Genomic DNA, 16,459 nt, shown 5'->3' with positions numbered 1-16,459 from the left:
CTCGGGACCCCACCCCGCCCCTTAGGCTCATCGAGGCTCCTGAGTCTCGAACCCCCCACCTCGAACTCCACTCCCCCACACCGGCGCGCCCACCCCCAGTCCTCCTGGCCCCCTCGGCTCGCTGTTTCTCCTAATCTCACCCTTCCCCCTTCTGGGCGGGCTAGGATCGTTGCCAAGGAAACAGGCCTGCCTCCAGTTTCCAGAGGCACCGCCCCTCCCTCCCAGGGAACTCACCGATTGGTCGGTGCAGCGCGTGCTTTCACCGTCCCGCCTCTTCCCACTACACCAACTGCTAGGCGTTAATGGTCGCCAGGGAACGCGAGGCACCTTTCTGATTGGTTGCAGGGTGCGCAGGCCGGTTCCACCTCTTCTGTGCTTCAGAAGTGCTAGCGGGAGGAGTGGGAGGGACGTCCCTGGCGTCTCCCTTCTTGTCGAGCCTGTGCTTTCAGACATTTTCCCGCCCTCATTTACCCTTCATTAGGTTTTATCTTTCTGAAGAATGAAAGACAAGGCATCCGAGGAAGACACCCTTGACTCCCCAGTCTCTTCTCGCACTCTCTTTCCCAGCACTTTCCTTCTTCCCACGGGTTCCAGGTGCCGAAGTGGCCAGTCGGGGGGGATCCTGCCGCAGAAAGAAGGTTGTTTCCTCTTCTGTTACCCTGCCTCTCCCCTCCACCTTCCCCAAAGACTGAGTTTAACTCAATCTCTTGGAGCCTTTGTCCCTGGTTCCTGGATTTTCTCAGGAGTGGAAGTGGATAGGAGAGAACCGCTCTCCAGTCCTGTCTGACTTGGATAGAGGCTTGTAGAGGAAGGGAACCTGAGAAACACTGCCCTAGGTGCAGCTTTGAATCAAAGGAAAAGTGACCCTGGAAAGACAATTTAATAGGATCCAGTTCTTGTCCTTCTACTACCCTTGCTGCTGAAACTAGTTGGTAGTGTTCTTTCTTCTTTTTTTTTCCCGGTACGCGGGCCTCTCACTGTTGTGGCCTCTCCCATTGCGGAGCACAGGCTCCGGACGCGCAGGCCCAGCGACCATGGCTCACGGGTCCCGCCGCTCCGCGGCATGTGTGATCCTCCCGGACCGGGGCACGAACCCGTGTCCCCTGCATCGGCAGGTGGACTCTCAACCACTGCGCCACCAGGGAAGCCCTGGTAGTGTTCTTGACAATTAATGAACCAAATTCTCTCTGTGGGAGTGATGCAGGAACCATAGATTGTGTTTTCTTGTTGCCTTACCAGACAAAGGAAAGGAGGAAACTACTTAGGAGGAAAGATGGCATCTTCCATTCTCCTGAAAGGAGATGAGAACAAGAATTTGGAGAATCCCAAAGGAGAAAAGGCTGGAGAGACGCGATCTCAGTTCTCAGTAGAGGCTTACAGACAGAATCACAGATAGAGATACCTTCCTACAAATAAAGCAGGAGTCCTTTTCTGCCCTCCAGAGGATCAGCTTCCAGCTCCATGCCTCTCTCCCATCCCACTGTCTGTCCTAAAACCTTCATGAAGAAGGTCCAGCACTAGAGGGCCCACACAGGCAGAACACCCTACAAGTGCAGTGATTATGGGAAGAGCTGGACCTGGGCCACCTCCTGGTCATCCCCAAAGCACACAAATGAGAGACAAAAGTCTCCTTCATGAGACACTTTTCTCTGACCTCCTACCTGCTTACCCACCAGAAAATTCCCACAGGAGAGCAGCCGTCCCCTGCAAAGTATGTGGCGAGTCCTCCAGCCCCAGCTCTGACATGGTCCCTGCCTGCACTCTTCATAGCGTGGGCCACAAGCCCCACGAATAGCAGAAGTTGGGCCAGGGCTTCAGTCTGCTCTGGCACCAGTATTTCCATGTGGAAATTCAGTCTCACTAGTACCTGGCTGACTTCCAGGCAGCCTCCTCCAGCACCTATCCTCTCTATGCAATGGACCTTCGAGAGGCAGCCAGCCTCTGCCGGCCGCATGCCCATAGCAGGGATAGGCTCTAAGCACAGGGAAGACTCTGATGAGGGTTCCAACTTGACCAAGTGCATGTCCTGAGTTGGGCAGCCACTTTGTCCACAGCATCATCCCTCAATGTGCAGCAGCACTGGGGCAGTGTGCAGCCACAGTTCATGGTCCAACCAACTTGGCCCACACCCAAGAGAGTCCTGACAAAGGCTCTGTGTGAGAGGGGCTTCTGTGTGATCTGCTTCCTCCCTGCATGCAAAGGACAAGCCCTCTAAGAGGGCTTCTGTCAGATGCTACAAGAGATGCCCAGGTATATTCAAGAAGCTTTGAGGTACCCAGAAAGAGACCAATCATGACACAGGCCCCTTTGCGAAGAACAAAGGAAATGGGAGTCTTTGTGTATGGCGAAGTCATCAGCTGGCCTGACACATTTGGAACAGGCCCTGACACCAACCCCTACTCTTGTAACGCTAAGAGCAGCTAGAAAATAACATTTTTACGTTCAGAGCAGTGGTTCTCTCAGACTTCAGCAGCCATAAGATTCCATTGCTGGAGATACAATAGACTAGGGACAGGGCCCAGGGAGCTAGCTGCATTTTGAAGAGATAACTGCATGTGATTCTGTGGCAGAAAGGCCTTACTTTGAAAAATATTGGCCTAGAGCAGGTTTTAGCTTCTGAGTCATAAACGTCTCTGCATGCACTGTTCCTAGAAAGATACACATAAACAAATATTCCCCCCAAATTTAGGGGTCTTTGGAGCTCAGATCAATACTTATCCTTTACATGGCTTGGACAAACTAGGAAGGGGCCATGTGGTCATGGCCTTGACCTCTCACTCTGGCCATGTGGATGGGGCTCATGTTTTCACTGGTGCAGACAAGCATTTCTCCTGATGCACCAATGAAGCCCTAGGAAAACCCTCTTCCTGGCTTAAATTGCTTCAAGGGCTGAGCCTCAAAAACCTGTGGTAGTGGAGAGAAAAGGGAGCCTTACCTTTAGGGGGAGTATCTGTGCCAAGGAGTGAGGAGCCAAGAAGGGGGTGAGGCTGAGGCTTAAGCGTTCCATGATACTCAAATATTAAGTGGGGGGGAAACTGGGTCACGAGGGCAGGAAGCAGAGGAGTTGGTTCTGGTTTGGGGGCCCTACGCAAGTCTTGAAAACTTAAGCGCACTCAGAGAAAGTCGTAATTATACCTTTAATTGGCAAGCTCAGACAGGGTCCAGATCTGGCTTTGAGGCTGACCTGAGAAGTGGTATTGCAGGCTGAGTTTCCCCCAGGCAGTGCTGAGGGGCAGGGGAAGGATGGGTTGGACACTGGCTTCTCTAGGGGAATAAAAGCTGGTACAAAGGTAGCTACTACTGCCAAGGTGCCTCTCCTCACTTCCAAGGTGCCTCTCCTTAACTCCCACATTCCCCCTGTGACAGGTGGCATATGAGCCAATCCTCCTGGTGAAGTTTAGTCTAAGAGAGATCTTGGTGGGGTCAGATTGGAAGATTAGGTTGGAATCAAGTCAGTCCATCACTTTACCTTAAGTGTCTTTTCCCCAAGTTTTGTACCTCTTCCTATAGAAGTTTCTTTAGGTTGACAAATCTGGTTTCTTCCTAAGGCCAGACACAGGCTGAGTTCTCAGAAGGGAAGTGCACACAGGCCACCGAGGACATAAGTCTTTGCTACTTCTACTTGAGGGGAAGGGTCATCCTGACCAGAGGCAAGAAAGGGTCTGCACATGGCTGGCTGCTTCCATCACCTGGACAAGGCTGGACTCTGACCACAAAGGAATGAGTGGTAGATGGATGATGGAGTCACAGGGTGATGGGGGAGGGATTCTGTGCAGAGCTTGGGAATATAGAATAGTACAGTTCCCTCTGGCCACTAACCCCAAATGTTCCTGGCCTTGTCCCCCTTTGCTGGTGATGGAGGTCCTGAAGAGAGTGAAGATGCGAGCTTTGCTTTTGTTGGCCCTGGAACTCTCATCTAAGGCTGCTTTCTCCCTTGCCTTGTTGGCTATGTGGCTGTTTTGTCACTCATCTTGTACCTGGGCTTCACTAACACTGGGCTGCTCTGTCCCTAGTCTAGGTCAGTGCCTGGGTGTCATCTCAGGGAGGGGGGAGATGCTTCCAGAACCCTGGCTGAGACACTGACAAGGAACTCAGGAGTGGTATGGTAAAGACAGCAGGAAACAAAGAATCCTAGCATCTCACTCTGTGTGTGACCTTGGACAGGTTGCTCAGCTTTCCCCAGTCTCAGTGTCCCCAAATGCAAAAGGATGGAAAAGCTAAGATCTCTTCCAGTTCAAAAATGTGATGAGGCCCTCCTGGCTGGGCCTAGAATAGCAAAGCCTGAGCCATAGGGCTCTCCGAGGGAGGCCCAAGGAGTACTAGAGGGGTCTCTCAGGCCCCTGCCCTTCAAAAACAGGAAGTGCAGGTCAGCTGAGTGGTGCTGAGGTGGAGACACCACTCCATTTGGGGCAAAACATTCAGTCCTGACTGCCTCTTCCTGATGGGCTGTCCTCTCCAAGCAAGATGCTTCCTTCCATATGCAATTATGAGGGTGAAATGAGTGGATGGACAAGACAGTACTTTGTAAACCATAAAATGCAATACGAGCCAAGATCTAACATAAAGCCTCCTTTTACTTCTCTCCTGCCACCCTTTTACAAATATGCTCTCTACCTGAATCCCTGATTCAAGAACAATTGAATGCTGTAGACTACAGTTTGCAAACTCAAATGACTACAGGAACCCAACAGGTCATGGAAATGAGTAGAAAAATGCCAGATGGAGAGGGCCTGCTTTGCCAGAGATGTTGGCGAGCCATGATGAGTGCCAGCTGACACTGGTCAGGAGGTGACAAGGAGTGGCAGGCATGCTGAACTGGAGAGCCTGGTCTCCATCCAAAGGGGCAACTGCCCCTCAGCTCCCACCAATTGTGGTTTTGTGGGAGCTCAGGTGGAGTTGCCAAATCTTCGGATTTTTCAAGGGAGGCCAGAAACCTGGTTTTCTGTGTGAAATATCCTGATTTTTAAATCTTAACCAATAATTCATAACATTTAAAAATGCTGGCTGGGCTAAAAAAAAAAAAATTAAAGGCTGCTACAGACCACATTCAGTACCCAGCCATCAGTTTTTAACTTCTGCAGTAAAGTCAGTGGGTAAAACAAAGTTCTCCACCTCAATCCTCTTAGAAACAGCCTTTTCTTCCCCACAGTGAAAGTCTAGTGGGGGTTCTAACCTCAGCCCTAACTCAGCAAAGGGGGCTTCTAGAGTCTGGGACAGTAGGGAACAAGGTATCAGCAGATGAAGCTCGTGAGGGCCTAAGATGAAACAGTCCTCCTCCCCCAGGTCCAACTCTGACTGGGAATTCTGTGGCCTCCCCGGGGCTGCCAGAGTTTCAGGCCCCTGAGGCCACCCTGGGCCTCAAACAATGTCTAGATCTTCACCCTTTGCCTTGTCACTGTTGAGGCCATCACTCACACTCCTGGAATATCTCTGGGTAGTGCTGGAAGCCCACGGGTGGGTCCAGGTCCCCTCGGCCAGAGGCCAGGGGTACAGGCAACCCACTGGCACCCCGGCCCCTGCGCCGCCCCGCCCCGGGCCGATGGACCCACTGGTGCTTGGCCATGGCTGACTTCTGGCCGAAGCACCTGCCGCATTGCGGGCAGGCGTAGGGGCGCTCGCCACTGTGGGTGCGCCGGTGGGCTGCCATCTCGGAGCTCTGCCGGAAGCAGCGCCCGCAATCTGGGCATGGATAGGGCTTCTCGCCCGTGTGGGTGCGCACGTGGCGCCGGAGGTCTGAGGCGTGGGCGAAGGCGCGGCCACAGTCGGGGCACGGGAAGGGGGTCTCGCCGCTATGGACCCGCTGGTGCTGGTACAGGGCGGAGCTCTGGCTGAAGCAGCGGCCGCAGTCAGCACAGCTGTAGGGCTTCTCGCCCGTGTGGACCCGGAGGTGGGTGGTGAGGGCGGAGCGCTGGGTGAAGGCCCGGTCACAGTCTGGGCAGCGGTGGGGCCGCTCCCCTCGGTGGATGGCCCGGTGCTTGCTCAGAGAGGAGGCCTGGCTGAAGCCCTTGCCACAGTCAGGGCAACTGAAGGGCTTCTCGCCCGTGTGGGTGTACAGATGCTCCACCAGGGTGGACCGCCAAGCGAAACTCTTCCCGCACATGTAGCAACCGTGCCTCTGGTCTGCCCTGGGGACCGGGGGATGGGCACAGAGTGATGGGCGACCCCGGCGAGGCACCTTCGATGGCTGCTCCCAACCATAAGAAAACCCAGCAGAAAAGGGTTTGAGAGCCGTCAGCCCGGGAGGCTGAGCGTCCACAGAAAGGATCTTCCCCAGTGCCTCGGTCCCTTCTCTTTGTCCTTTCTCTTCCTTGTCTCTGGAACCTGCTGGGAGATAAGGGGAGAGCTCAGACCCTGGCTTATCCTGGTCCCTGATTCCCACAGCCCACATGGGGACAGAGAAGCCTCTTAGATACAAGCACCTTCTGGACCCACAGCTGCCTCTGGGCCTCAGCTTGGTACAGGCAGGGAAGCTAGGAGTGACACATTTTCCTCAGCTGCACAGGATGGTAAGAAAAGCTGCAGAGACAGAGAGAGAGGGAAGGAACAGAGGCACAGTACATTCTACCTCAGGGCTGGGGAAATGAAGGTCAGAGGGATAACAATTTAGCTTGATCACGGAGGATGAGTGGATGGTAAGGATGCAGCACAAAGAGAGGCATGAAGGTGACTGGCATTGACAAGTTCAGAGGGGCTGGGCACTGTGCAACAGGTGGACAGGATAAGTGGAGGAAGAAAGCCGTGCAAGCCAAGAGAAAGGAGGCTGCTACAAAAATACAACAAAAAGGAAGTAAACTAAAACAGAGGAGGTGGCAGAGGAGCTAGAGAGCAGGCAAACAGCAGACGAGGTGACGCGGAGCTCCAAGGAGCTTAGAGACCAACTAGATGTGAGGGGCTCAGATACCGCGGAGCTGGGAGTGGAGAGGCAGGTATGCCTGGGTCACACTCACAGCCCCTTTCTAGGCTGAATCCAGAGCTAGGCAGGGACCAGGCATAACAACCTTAGCTGGGAAAGCAATTCAGGGAGGAAACTGATGAGCAGGTAAGGAGTTGGCAGAGGGTAGCAGGATGGGTCAGACCCAGAGGAAGTCCCCACGGGACAAAGTACCCACTACTTCACCTGTGTCTGCTTCTCTAAGACACTCTCCCGTCTCAGGATCCCGGGCATCTGGACCCCACAGTTCGGCCTCTTCCTCCACCCAGGAGATGAGGGCTGGCTTGGTGCCTCGGAAGCCTAGGGGAGAAGAACGCAAAGCCCACGCTGCGGGGGAAGCCGCCGCCCAGGGTCGCGACTTTCCAGGGCCTCCCACTCCACGTGCAGGACCCAGAGGTTGGGCGGGGTGGACGGGGTTGTGGGCGCAGGCGAGCAGGTGGAGCCTCACCGAGCGCGCCCAGGTGGCCGTAGGTCTCCCGCATCACGTCCCGGTACAGGGCCCTCTGCGCGGGCCGCAGACACCCCCACTCCTCCGGGGAGAAGTACACGGCCACGTCCGCGAAGCTCAGGGACTCGGGTGTCCCCCACTGGCGCCCGGCCCCGTTAGGTTCCCGCGCGGGGAGCGGGGCCGGGGGCGGCGCCATCGTAAGTGCCACCCCGGCGGCGGGCCAGCGCCAACACTACCCGCCGGGGTCCGCGGAGCCTCCGCGATCCAGAACGCTCCGTGGCCCGGCCCGAGGGTCGGGGCGCCGTCGTGAGGCCGGGAGACCAGGGACGGCCCCTCGAGGGCCCACGGGGAAGGCTGAACACTAAGAGCGGGTGGCTGAAGGTGCACCGAGAACCAGAACTGGAAGATGCCTTCCTAAGAGATGGCGGCAACGCGGCCCCGCGAACTTCGCTCCCGCGCCATCGTGCCCAGATGACGCCGCCCCGGTGTCTCCAGGTGGCTTTGTCTTCGAGCCCTCAGCCAACATGGCTGCGGCGGCTACAGGCGCCCGAGGAGGCGCTGCCACCAGCCCGGAGGCGGCGTTCCCCAGAGCTTGGCGCCCGGCCCCGGAGGCGCGGCGGCCCGGCTTCCCCGCCGGGTCCCCGCGCCCGTCGCGCTGGAGGCGCAGCCGCGGCCCCGCCCAGGTTTGCAACAGCGACCTCCAGCCCAGACCCCAGGCCGCTCCGCGCTGTTAATTCAGACGTTCAATTTCGTCGCTGGCCATCACTGGGTGACAGCAGGCTTCCCCCAATGTTGAGGGTAAAAAAAAAAATGGAGCGGGTAAAAGAACCTTCTCTACTGGAAGCTTGATAAGCCTGAAATTATGGGAGCTTCTGTTTCAGGAGATCGTGGGGGCGACTGGGAAAGAGTAGGGTGAGGTCTAAAAAGGTCGGAAGGACCCTCTTTCTGTAAGCTTACGCTCCCCCGACATGCCCTACAGGACGTCTCCCGAACATCTCTTTACCTCTAGCTCAAGCTTGGCTCCTGAGCTCCTGATCACAGAGCCACCTGCCACCTTGCCCCGGCATGGATGGCCCACAAGCACCTCGGACTCTGCGTGGCTCAAACTGAACTCATCCCTTTCTTCCCATAACCTGCCCCTCCTGGGGTCTTTGTCTTAGCAAATGGCACCAACTCTCTCCATCATTTCTACCTCCAAACCCTCTCTCTCACCGGACACATTTATTGACTGTCTAGTCTGTGCTTCCCACAAGCCTTCATAAATACCCTGCCCTAAGAAGCCTTGATATTTTTCCTTTGGCCACTTAAATCAGTCTCAGCATTTCACACACTTCGTGGACATGCCCTTCACATCTTCAGCAGCTCTGGTGTCTGCTCTGGAGCTCTTGTCTGTTTGCCTCCTTCCAAAGGCCCCCCTGAGGCTTCCACCTGACATCCTGTACCCAGTGGCTGCTTCTCCCTAGGGGAGCTGGGCAAGTAAAGAGTTGATCTCAGCAGGAGGGAAGGGGAAGACTTAAAACTTGGGAGGGGTCAGCCTGGCCAAGGAGAGAGGCTTGTTGCAGGGTGGTCCGTGGAGCGTAAGGACTAAGGGTGCAGAGTTGCCCAGGGGCTCAACCCCAGCAAGTTCTCTTAGCCTCTCAAGCCCCCTGAAGGACACAAAAGAAATTAGAAATTTTCCATTAAGAGTAATGGCTTTTTGTCACCTGTCAGTGCCCATCCCTATCACACACTGGAAGAGCCCTGGGTAGTGCTGAAAGCTCGCAGAGGGGTCTGGACTCTCCTGGAGAAGAACCCTGAGCAGAGTCTGCACTCCTGGGTCAGACCCTGAGGGCCATGGTACCAAGCTGGTGGGTCTATTAGTGGCCTCTGGCTGAAGCACCTCCCACTGTGGGGACAGTAGTAGGCCTGCTTGCCTGTGTAAGTCAGCAAGTAGCATGAGAGGTACTGCACTAGCTGCAAGTAAAGGGTCCCTCTCCAGAGTGCACTGCGCCGGGACTTCCCTGGAGGTCCAGTGGTTGGGTCTCTGTGCTTCCACTGCAGCGGGTACAGGTTCGATCCCTGGTTGGGGAACTAGGATCCTGCAAGCTGCATGGTGTGGTCAAAGAAAACAACACAAAACAGAGCGCACTGGGCCAAGTTGAAGGTAAAGGTAAAGCATGACTGCACTTGGTGTGGGGATGAGGGTGTGGTGTGAGTGCCAGGTGTTGAAGCTGGGCACAGACTGAGGGCCTGGGAAAGTCCTGACTACAGGGAGCCTTGGCCACAGGCTCCAAGGCCACGTCAGTGTCTCTGACCCCAGAGCCTCACGACAACTCCCAGATAGACTTCTGCTCACCCCTTCCAAACGTATCATTTTTCTGAGTGAGTGCTGGGAAACAGCAGATTCAAAACTTACCATTTTTCCTGTTAACTCTCCAAGGCCTACGTATGTTCAGGTAATAGAATCAACCTTCACAATGACAGAAGCATTCAGATGGGTACCCAGCCCTGGAAGCCCCCTTCTACACTGTATTGGCCAGTTGAGGGCTCCCAAGTCAGGGACATTCCCACCCACTCCAGGGCCAACCAGAAGAGATACTCTCAACCAGAAGGGCAGCTGTTATAGGAACCAGGGACCTGGAAGACAGATGAACTGCCTCCATCCTAAACTTGAATTCACACACTGCCACTAACCTACGGTCTGGATGATTCATACAGTGTGACCTAATCATGTGACCACTTGGATGCCTCAAAGCCAATTAAGTGAGAAAGAGAAGGTCAAGATTGCAATCTCCAGTGGGTGTCATAAATTCAGGTCAGTGAAAATTAGTAATGCCAGCAGTAAAGAGCATATAGATGGTGTTTCTTGCTCAACAAACGTTTTCCCTTACAGTTGACACTGGGACATCACCTCCACTTCCCATCTTTCTGGCTTTCTCTCAGGCTTCCTCCTCCAGAGGATCCTGAGCACCTGTACCCCACAGCTGGGTCTCCTGCTCCACCCATTTGATGAGGGCTGGTTTGGGGTCTGGCAAAACTGGGCAAGAACCCTCATCATCCAATAAACAGTTCTTAAGACTACCTACGCATGCATTTAATGAAAATGTATTGGGCATCTCACGTGTGCCAGGCATTGTTCTAGATGTTCCAGGTATTAGAGACATTGGTGAACCAAGATAAAGTACCTGCTCTAAGAGAGATACCAGGTAGGAGCTTTGCTGGCACAGGTGCAGAGAGGACCTTTGGGCAGATTGTACTCAGGGCTACAGAGATGGACACAGAGCTGCAGCTTAGAGGAGACTTCCAGCACAGGGCAGAAGAGCTCCAGGAGGAATTTCATTTCTTTTCTTTCTTTCTTCCTTCCTTCCTCCCTCTCTCTCTTTTCTTTCTTTCTAATTTTTATTAGAGTATAGTTGATTTCCAATGTTGTGTTAGTTTCAGGTGTACAGTGAATCAGTTACACATATACATATATCCACTCTTTTTTAGATTCTTCTCCCATATAGGCCATTACAGAGTATTGAGTAGAGTTCCCTGTGCTATATACTAGGTCCTTATTAGTTATCTATTTTATATATAGTAGTGTATATATGTCAATCTCAATTTCCCAATTTATCCCTCCCCCCCAAGGAATTTCTTGAAGATGGCATTTGAGAAGGGCATTGAAGGGTGTTAGAGTTGGAGGTCAGTGTATAACACAGCCGAATAGCAAGAACAAAGGCTCATTAAGCTAGAAGCATGTCCAAAGAACAAAGATTCTACTTAGCTGCAGTCAAGGAGATGGCTTGTCTGTAGGGAAAGATCTGGTTTGAGTCCGTGGAGGTTAGTGTGCCATGCGCCTTTAAGGCCGGTACAGGTTCTGAACTTTTTTTAGAAGTTTTTGCAGTGTTGAAATCTAACCGGAGAGGGTCACTTATGAATTTAGGCTGATCTGGCGAGGATGCCGGGAAACAGAGTCCCTCTCTGTTGGAGTCAGGCTCAGTGGATTCAGGCACCTGGCCCTGTTCGTCCCACCCACCCGCTTCCCTTTTCAGAGATCCGGGACACTGGATCTCACCGAGCACGGTCAGGTTAACGTATGCCACCGCAGACATCCCCACTCCTCGGGGAAGAAATACAGGGCCACCTTCACTAAGCCCGTGGCCCTCAGCCTTCTCCCAGCTCCTTCCCCCCCGGCCTTCACCGGCACCTGCGCAGGGAGCCCAGAGCAGGGCCGGGGACGGAGTCTTGGGCTCACCCCCATATCCCCGGGTTGGGACGCTGGTGATTCGGCCTGCGGTGCTGGGCGGGCGTGGGTCCCTCCGGGCCCAGACGACCGGAAGTAGCTTTGGTTGGGGCCACTCTAGGATGGCGGGAAACGGCTCGTTACGCGAACTCGTTGGTCCCAGGGCCGGGAAATGAAGAAGCCCTCAGAAGAGATGGTGGCACTCTACCGTCCTTATACTTTAGCGAAAGGCATGTAACAGCTTCAGTGTCGGCCTGGCGTTGATGATCTGGTATACTCCCCCCTCGAGTTGTCTTCTCTTACTGTTCCGCTAGTGGCTTTGCAAGGGCCTGTTGCTCGTAGTTAAGATGGCCGCAGCCGCTTCGGCGCCCGCGCTCAGGTCGGGTGGGTGAAAGATGAGGCGCGGGTGCAGGCGCGGGTGCAGGCGCGGGTGCAGGCGCGGGTGCAGGCGCGGGTGAGGGAGGGCTGGCGGCGGCGAGGGGTTTGGGAGACGGGGACGCTGGGCTAGGAGTGGAGGGGCTGTCCGGCCAAATGTCCTCTTCCCAATCCCCGCAAGAAGGCCCACTCAGTGACCCGGTCATTAAAATATATTTTTTTATTATTGGCAAACTAATTCATTTATCAGGTTTTTGGGTTTTGTTTTTTCATTTACAAGGTACATAAGAATATTCAGTGAATGTCCTCTCCCCCAGCCCCCCACCATTCCTCTAATAGTTTCTTAAATATCCCTACAGTGATTGTGCCTTATAGAGATAGTCAGTCTGTTTGTCTATAGTACTTCCACACATTTACTAGCTCTTACTGAGGACACCTGGCCGAATGCCTCTCAGTCCCTTAGAGTTCAGTCATTTTATAGAAGGGAACTGAAACCCAGTTAGGACCCAAGGTCAGGAGGCCATTAGTGACTCAGGGTTTTCAGACTCCTAATGCGAGCCTTTCCACCGCCTCCTGGCGCTGCCTCCTCCAGGCTCCCAGAAAAGTAACATGAATGCTTCAAATTTACTGGCCCCTGCTGACATTGTGAAACAAACTGGATTCTCGTTATTGTCATTATTGTTGTATAAAAAGTTAGACGAGGGACTTCCCTGGTGGTGCAGTGCTTAAGAATCCGCCTGCCAATGCAGGGGACATGGGTTCAATCCCTGGTCCAGGAAGATCCCACATGCCGCGGAGCAAATAAGCCCGTGCGCCACAACTACTGAGCCTGCGCTCTAGAGCCCACGAGCCACAACTTCTGAGCCCACGTGCCACAACTACTGAAGCCCGGGTGCCTGGAGCCTGTGCTCTGCAACAAGAGAAGCCACGACAATGAGAAGCCCGCGTACCGCAACGAAGTGTAGCTCCAGCTTGCCGCAACTAGAGAAAACCCACGCACAGCAACGAAGACCCAACGCAGCCAAAACTAAATAAAAATTTAAAAATAAACTTATTTTAAAAACAAAAAGGTTAGGGACTTCCCTCATGGCCCAGTGGTTAAGACTTCACCTTCCAATTCAGGGGGCACAGGTTCGAGCCCTGGTTGGGGAAGTTCCACATGCTGTTGGGCGTGGCCAAAATAAAATGTTAAAAAAAAGAAAAAAGTTAGATGAGTTACTGGATGACAGGACTCATTTGCTTTCATGCTCCATCGGAATATGCTTCCATTTCCAAGCTCCCCTAACAGAACAGTGGCCGACTATGCAAGAGCTGCAGTTGGTTCTGTGATGTGACTAAGACATTAATAATATTAGCTTATCTTGATCGATCACTTACTGCATGCCAAACTCTGTTCTAAGTGCTTTTGCCTGTTAACTCAACCCTCACAACACTTCAGAGATAGGTACCCTTCTGGATCAGGAAGCTGAGGCGCAGAGGAATGACCTTGCCCCAAGCCACACAGCTAGTGAGGGTTCTGACTCCAGAACCCATGCCATGATGTCTCCAATTATTGAAGGCACAATGTCAGCAACCAGAGACAGGTGGGATTTTAGGCCAGGTATGCAGTTGTAATGTGGGGTAGGGCAAGAAGCAGGGACGTAGGAAGTCAGAAGAACTGCTTTTGGTCACCTATGCAATTCCATACTGTTGTATTAAATGTAAAGAGAAAAAATTAAAATGATGTGCTCTAAGCATTAAAAGGATTGTGTTTAGGGGTCAAGTCACGGGGAAAAAAATATATCATTCGAGTGCTTGGGAGGTATGTGAAATTGCCCTTCAGGAGGGTGACAGGCTTCACAAAAGGCACCCTGTAGCAGCTCTTGCTCAGGCCATTGCTGATTTAGGCCTGGGGTCTCCTACCTGATCTCTGGGCATCCAGCCCTTTGCCTTTCCCATCCATCCGGCACTGCAGCCTGGTGTAGTGAAAAGATCAAGAGCATCAGCTGAGAAATCGGGAGCTTTAGGTTCCAGGCTTGCCTCTGCCACTAACTCAACTGTGTGGTCTAAGCCAGGCCCTTCCCCTCTCGGGGCCTCAGCCTTTCTCAGGGTGTATTCTGTGGAACAGTATTCCCATGAGATAGGAACAAGTGCTCTTCCCCGTGCCCCAGAGAGTCCCCTCCCACCCTCGGTTTCCCAAACCCTGCTTCAAACATTGGACCAGACAGCTCCAAGAGCTCCCTGCCAGCTCCAAGATGCCACAGTCCACCCTGTCATCACCTCCAGGTCCACCCCAGGAACTGCTCCTCCATCCTCCTCACTCAGCCAGAAACCTTATCACGGTCCTGGTGCCCCTCCAATGACCCAGCCCCCATGTGCAGCCCTGGACAGGCCCTGTCCCTTCATCTTCCAGTGTTTACCTCCAGCCCTTCAACTACTCTCCATTTCCACTCTATCGCCCCCCTGCAGTCCACTCTCAGAGCAGCCAGAGTGGGTTTTTAAAATGCAAATCGGATTACCTTGACCCTTGACACTCTGCTTAAAACCCCCTAGTGGTTTAATCCCTAAAGTAGTCAAATTCACAAAGACAGAAAGTAGAATGGTGGTTGCCAGGGGCTGGGGGAAGGGGGAATAGAGCATTATTGTTTAAGGGGTACAAAGTTTCAGTTGGGGAAGATGAAAAAGTTCTGGAGAGGGATAGGGGTGATGGTTGCCCAACATCGTGAATGTTGAGCAATGTTGGGCAATGTTAATGCCACTAAACTGAACACTTAAAAATATTTAAAATGGTAAATTTTTTTACATATATTTTACCACAAAACAAAAACAAATGATACAGTGGCTTCCCAGTATATTTAGAATCAGATCCAAACTTCACATCATGGCAAGCAAGAGCTCTGTGACCTGCCCCTTTCCCACTCCCCACACTCCTTCCCCTGCCTCCAAACTCATTTTCAGCACCTCACCCAAACTCATCCCTACCTCAGAACTTGGCACCTGCCGGCCCCTGTTTAGAAGCCCCTCTCTCCCACACCCTGTCCCCAGCAACCCCCCTACCCCAGCACCCACCCACCCCCGCCTCTGAAACCCTGCCCTCCCCCACTCCCACATCCTGTGACCCTACCCGCTTCCCCTTGGCTCCTTTTTTTTTTTTTTTTTCTGGCCACGCTGAGCTGCCCTTTGGTTCCTTCTCATCCTTTGGATCTCATCTCAAGCGTCTCCTCACCAAGGCCCGGCCTAGGTATCCCCCCGCAACAGGCACTTCCAGTATGTCCTCTGTTTTAGTTCCTTTGTAGTGCTTGTTATTTGCAATTACAGTACCTTGTCTTATTTATGTACCGGCTTATCACTTGTCTCTCCCCACCCTACCCAAATGTAAAGTCCAAGAGGATGCCTATGTCTGTTTTCCTTGCTATACCTTGGCACTTAGAATAGTACCTAGTACATGGTAAATGCTTAGTAGATATTTTCTTGTTGTTTTTTGTTTGGTTCGTTGGTTTTTCTTTTCTTTTTTTTTTTGGCTGTGTTGGGTCTTCGTTGCTGGGTGCAGGCTTTCTCTAGTTGCGGCGAGCACGGGCTCTAGGCACGCGGGCTTCAGTAGTTGCAGCATGTGGGTTCAGTAGCTGCGGTGCACGGGCTCTAGGGCACACGGGCTTCAGTAGTTGTGGCGCACGGGCTTAGTTGCTCCACGGCATGTGGGATCTTCCTGAACCGGGATGGAACCCATGTCCCCTGCATTGGCAGGCAGATTCTTAACCACTGTGCCACCAGGGAAGTCCCTGTAGATATTTGTTAACTGGATTAACGAGAAAGAGCAGACAGCACTTGCCCTGTGCTGAGACAGCTCTGCTTGACACACTGTGCCTGGTTCTGCTCCCCCCTCCTTGGTGGCTCCTCCACTCTCCAGCTCCCCCTCCTCTTTGACTCGCCCCCTCCAGTACTGGTCACCCCTGGACCTTCACACCCTCCCACTCCTGATTGCCCCTTGCCCAGCGCCCAGGCTCCCTTGCTTACCTGTTCACAGCTCATGTTGTTCATTCACTGAGCCATGCAAATTCTATGGCAGAAGCCTCTCAGGAGTATCTTTCTTCCCAATTCCAAGGTCAGCAAACAAGAGCAACTGCAAGAAAGAGTCTTGCTTTCTAGCTTTGTCCCACTCCTGATCGCTTCTACCTGGGGACAAACGCCAAACAGATCTCTCAGGTGCAGGCTCTTCCCACGGAACCCACTCCACACTGTTTGACAAAGACATCATTTTTTTTTTTAAGAGTATTTCTTTTTTTTAATATTTATTTATTGGCTTCATTAGGTCTTAGTTGCGGCACGCGGGCTCTTCCTTGTGGTGCACAGGCTCTCTAGTTGTGGTGCATGGGCTTAGCTGCCCCGCAGCTTGCAGGATCTTAGTTCCCTGGCCAAGGATCAAACCGGCGTCCCCTGCATTGCAAGATGGATTCTTAACCACTGGACCACCAGGGAAGTCCTGGCAAAGACATCTGATGGGACCTGTCAAACAGCCTTGCTA

At 53.2% G+C, this 16,459-nt stretch overlaps 1 protein-coding gene across 2 annotated transcripts; it reads right to left on the bottom strand.

The window, feature by feature from the left end:
• Positions 1-3,528: 3,528 nt before the first annotated feature.
• Positions 3,529-9,401, bottom strand: ZNF764 (zinc finger protein 764). Of its 2 annotated transcripts, none has more exons than XM_027126385.1 (3): positions 7,380-9,401; positions 7,118-7,231; positions 3,529-6,324 (listed from the first exon to the last, which is right to left on the bottom strand). In XM_027126385.1, the coding sequence occupies exons 1-3, from the start codon at positions 7,573-7,575 to the stop codon at positions 5,408-5,410; spliced, it is 1,227 nt and encodes a 408-aa protein (XP_026982186.1). In that variant the 5' UTR covers positions 7,576-9,401; the 3' UTR covers positions 3,529-5,407. The 2 variants fall into 2 exon arrangements, with proteins under 2 accessions (XP_026982186.1, XP_026982187.1); XM_027126386.1 differs by having other exon boundaries at positions 3,529-6,321; positions 7,380-8,652.
• Between the last annotated feature and the right edge of the window lie 7,058 nt (positions 9,402-16,459).

Source organism: Aethalodelphis obliquidens, unplaced genomic scaffold, assembly GCF_003676395.1.
Source record: "Aethalodelphis obliquidens isolate GAN/ISIS:26980383/991018 unplaced genomic scaffold, ASM367639v1 scaffold30, whole genome shotgun sequence".
Lineage (NCBI taxonomy): Eukaryota > Metazoa > Chordata > Mammalia > Artiodactyla > Delphinidae > Aethalodelphis > Aethalodelphis obliquidens.
Note: the sequence above shows the minus strand (reverse complement) of the source record. Positions and strands in the feature narration are given on the sequence as shown.

Excerpts from the sequence above, each read along its gene's own strand:
- ZNF764 (XM_027126385.1), bottom strand. The coding sequence starts at position 7,575 with ATGGCGCCGCCCCCGGCCCCGCTCCCCGCGCGGGAACCTAACGGGGCC. Across the intron at positions 7,232-7,379 it reads CGGCCACCTGGGCGCGCTCG|GCTTCCGAGGCACCAAGCCA; the intron begins GTGAGGCTCCAC and ends CTTCTCCCCTAG. Across the intron at positions 6,325-7,117 it reads TCTTAGAGAAGCAGACACAG|CAGGTTCCAGAGACAAGGAA; the intron begins GTGAAGTAGTGG and ends CTTATCTCCCAG.